This window comes from Acanthisitta chloris, unplaced genomic scaffold (genome assembly GCF_000695815.1).
Source record: "Acanthisitta chloris isolate BGI_N310 unplaced genomic scaffold, ASM69581v1 Scaffold46285, whole genome shotgun sequence".
Classification (NCBI taxonomy): Eukaryota; Metazoa; Chordata; class Aves; order Passeriformes; family Acanthisittidae; genus Acanthisitta; species Acanthisitta chloris.
Genome location: NW_008675106.1, coordinates 1938 through 4334, shown reverse-complemented (window position 1 = coordinate 4334; position 2397 = coordinate 1938). Strand labels below are relative to the sequence as shown.

Genomic DNA, 2397 nt, shown 5'->3' with positions numbered 1-2397 from the left:
ATCAGCCACAGCTTTGCAGCCTGGAGCATATCCAGGAATGAGAGAGCAAAGCTCTTCCCAAGCCAACCTGGACAGCCCCCATCCCCACCATCAGTGATCTGCAGCTGCAGTGGTTTGAGCTGGGTTTATTTATTGTTGGCACTGCCAGCTTCCCCCAGGAAAGCATGACGGTATTCATGGATGTGAAACTCACTGATCAATGCACAACACTAAACAGAGCAGTGATGTTGCTGCTGCTGCTGTCAGGACCTGTCCCTCCCAGCTTGCAGCAGGTCTGCAAAACAGCACCCACAACAGAGAGACAAAGGCTGACAGAGCCCCGGTCCCAGCTGACGAATGGTGAGTGACAGCCAGGGAGACACCCAACAGTCCAAAGAGAGCCACCCCAGCAAGAAACATTAAGGATTCACACCTCACTTGTGGCAAGCCCTTTCCCCCTTCAAACCCCACTGTCCCTGTAGCAGCATTTCGGTGGCTCTGTTCAGGACAGGCAGCCATTGTCACAGGAAGCAGGCCAGAGGCCACATAGACCCTCACACACCTCGTACACAGTCATTTGTCTTCCAGACACCATCAGCTTGTGATTCTGCCAACCACAGGCGCCACTAGCATTACCTAGCACTGCTTTGCAAGCCCAGCTCAGAGCTGAGAGGAGCACAGGTCAGGCTAGCGCACTGCACGAGCCCACACAGTTACTGCCTTAATAAGCCCACACTACATGCTTCCCACCAGAAGCTTGCTGCAGAGGTTGTCCCTGGTGCCAGCTCCAGCCTCAGCTGGCCCCTGGGAGGGCAGGTGAAGTGCAGACCAGGCAGGATTTTCCCTGGCAGGACCTTAGCATGGCAGAGTGCAAAGCCACCCTGCAGTCTCTTGGTCTGCTATTTTGTGGGTGCATAGTGAGTCAGAATGTGCATTTGTCTCCTGTGGGTCAGAACTGCCATCTACACCAGGACCAGTTGCAGGATGGTTTGCAGTTGCAGAGGGACTCACTCGACTCTGCAGATGAACCAGATCTCATTACGGCGCTGAGGGACACTGGGATTTTCATACGAAGCCACGATGTAGGTTTCCTGGAGCACAGTGTCTGTGGAGCCCAAGAGCTCCCAGAAGAGACTGATCTCACGCAGAATTGTCTCCTCAGTGGTAATCCCATAGAAAACCCTGCAGCAAAGGGAGCAATATAAGCAATGGAGACAGCACATTCCCCCTTGCCACTGCCAGGGCTCCCATCCCTCTGCCCAAAAATCACTAGCAGCCATGCAGGGTGTTCATACATCTCTGCTGAGCTGCAAAAACACCTCTGGTGCTGGGGTCACCTGGTTATAACCCGGAGTGGTGCCCTCTCGGTGATGTGGATTTCAGGGTCCATAGGAACGGGGGGGTTTTGCTGGAACTCTCCTGGGAGATAATAGGCAGTTACAACCTCACGCTCCAGCTCAGTCCCCTCCTTGGTCAGGTGGATTTCATTGAGCACTGGGACTGTCATGCCCAGATAGCAACCTGGAAGGAGGTAGGAAGGCAGTGAGGCATCTGGGTCAGCAGGTGGCCCTCCTCCCCACTCCAGATGGACAGTGGCAAGACCCTCCCTCTGTGCAGCCTGCCAGCCCCTCCAGCCCCTGCCTGCACACACCTACAGAGTTCTCCTTGCAGATGTAGCGCATGAGCTTCATGAAGCTCATGGAGATGCTCTGCTCATACATGGGCTCCCCCTTGGTGACACAGGCCCACTTCCCAGCTGGGTACTGCCGCTCCTCGTAGGCTGCTTCCTCGCACTGAAACAGGCCACAGAAAAGCCAAGTCAGAGTTAAGCACACTGACAACACTGTGGCACTTGGGTGGAGAACCAACACTGACAGGAAAAAAGTGGGGACACACAACCCTGCAAAATAAGACCACCTGCTAATCAGTGGTTGGCAGGGGAGGACAAAGAAGGCGAAGGTTGCTGCCATCACACACACCTCAGACAAGGATACTAGCACCAGGCAAAAGTCAGAAAAAGGAAAGGCACAGACAAGGGACAGGGTGCAGGTGGGTCTGGAGGCTCCTGGCATGCACAAGGAAAGCAGCACATCCTCAGCAAGGGACACAGGACTTTCTGCTCTTCTCCAGTTTCTGTCCTGCCTGCTCACAAGGATGTTCTGGATTCCAGGCATCCAAAGGCCTCCAGTGAAGTTAATTCTCAGGTCCAGTGCCTTTTCCCTGGAGCACTGCATGCACAGAGGATAACAAGCAAAAATACTCCCGCCCAGTAGAAGAGGAAATATGGCAGAAAAGCACCCACAAGAGCTGTGAAGACTGGAACAAAACTCCTCTCAGATTCTTATCCCATACCAAGAAGTGACAGGGGGAAGAAGAGACATCAACCCAGCTGGGTGCAGAGTGGACAACTTTGTAGTA

At 53.9% G+C, this 2397-nt stretch overlaps 1 protein-coding gene across 1 annotated transcript; it reads right to left on the bottom strand.

The window, feature by feature from the left end:
* Positions 1-990: 990 nt before the first annotated feature.
* LOC103803030 (heme-binding protein 1-like) lies at positions 991-1772 on the bottom strand (the record flags this gene model as incomplete). The annotated part of the gene is made up of 3 exons (XM_009075563.1): positions 991-1161; positions 1317-1500; positions 1631-1772. Coding segments are annotated over 3 exons (497 nt in total), but the record flags the coding sequence as incomplete, so codon positions are not given.
* Between the last annotated feature and the right edge of the window lie 625 nt (positions 1773-2397).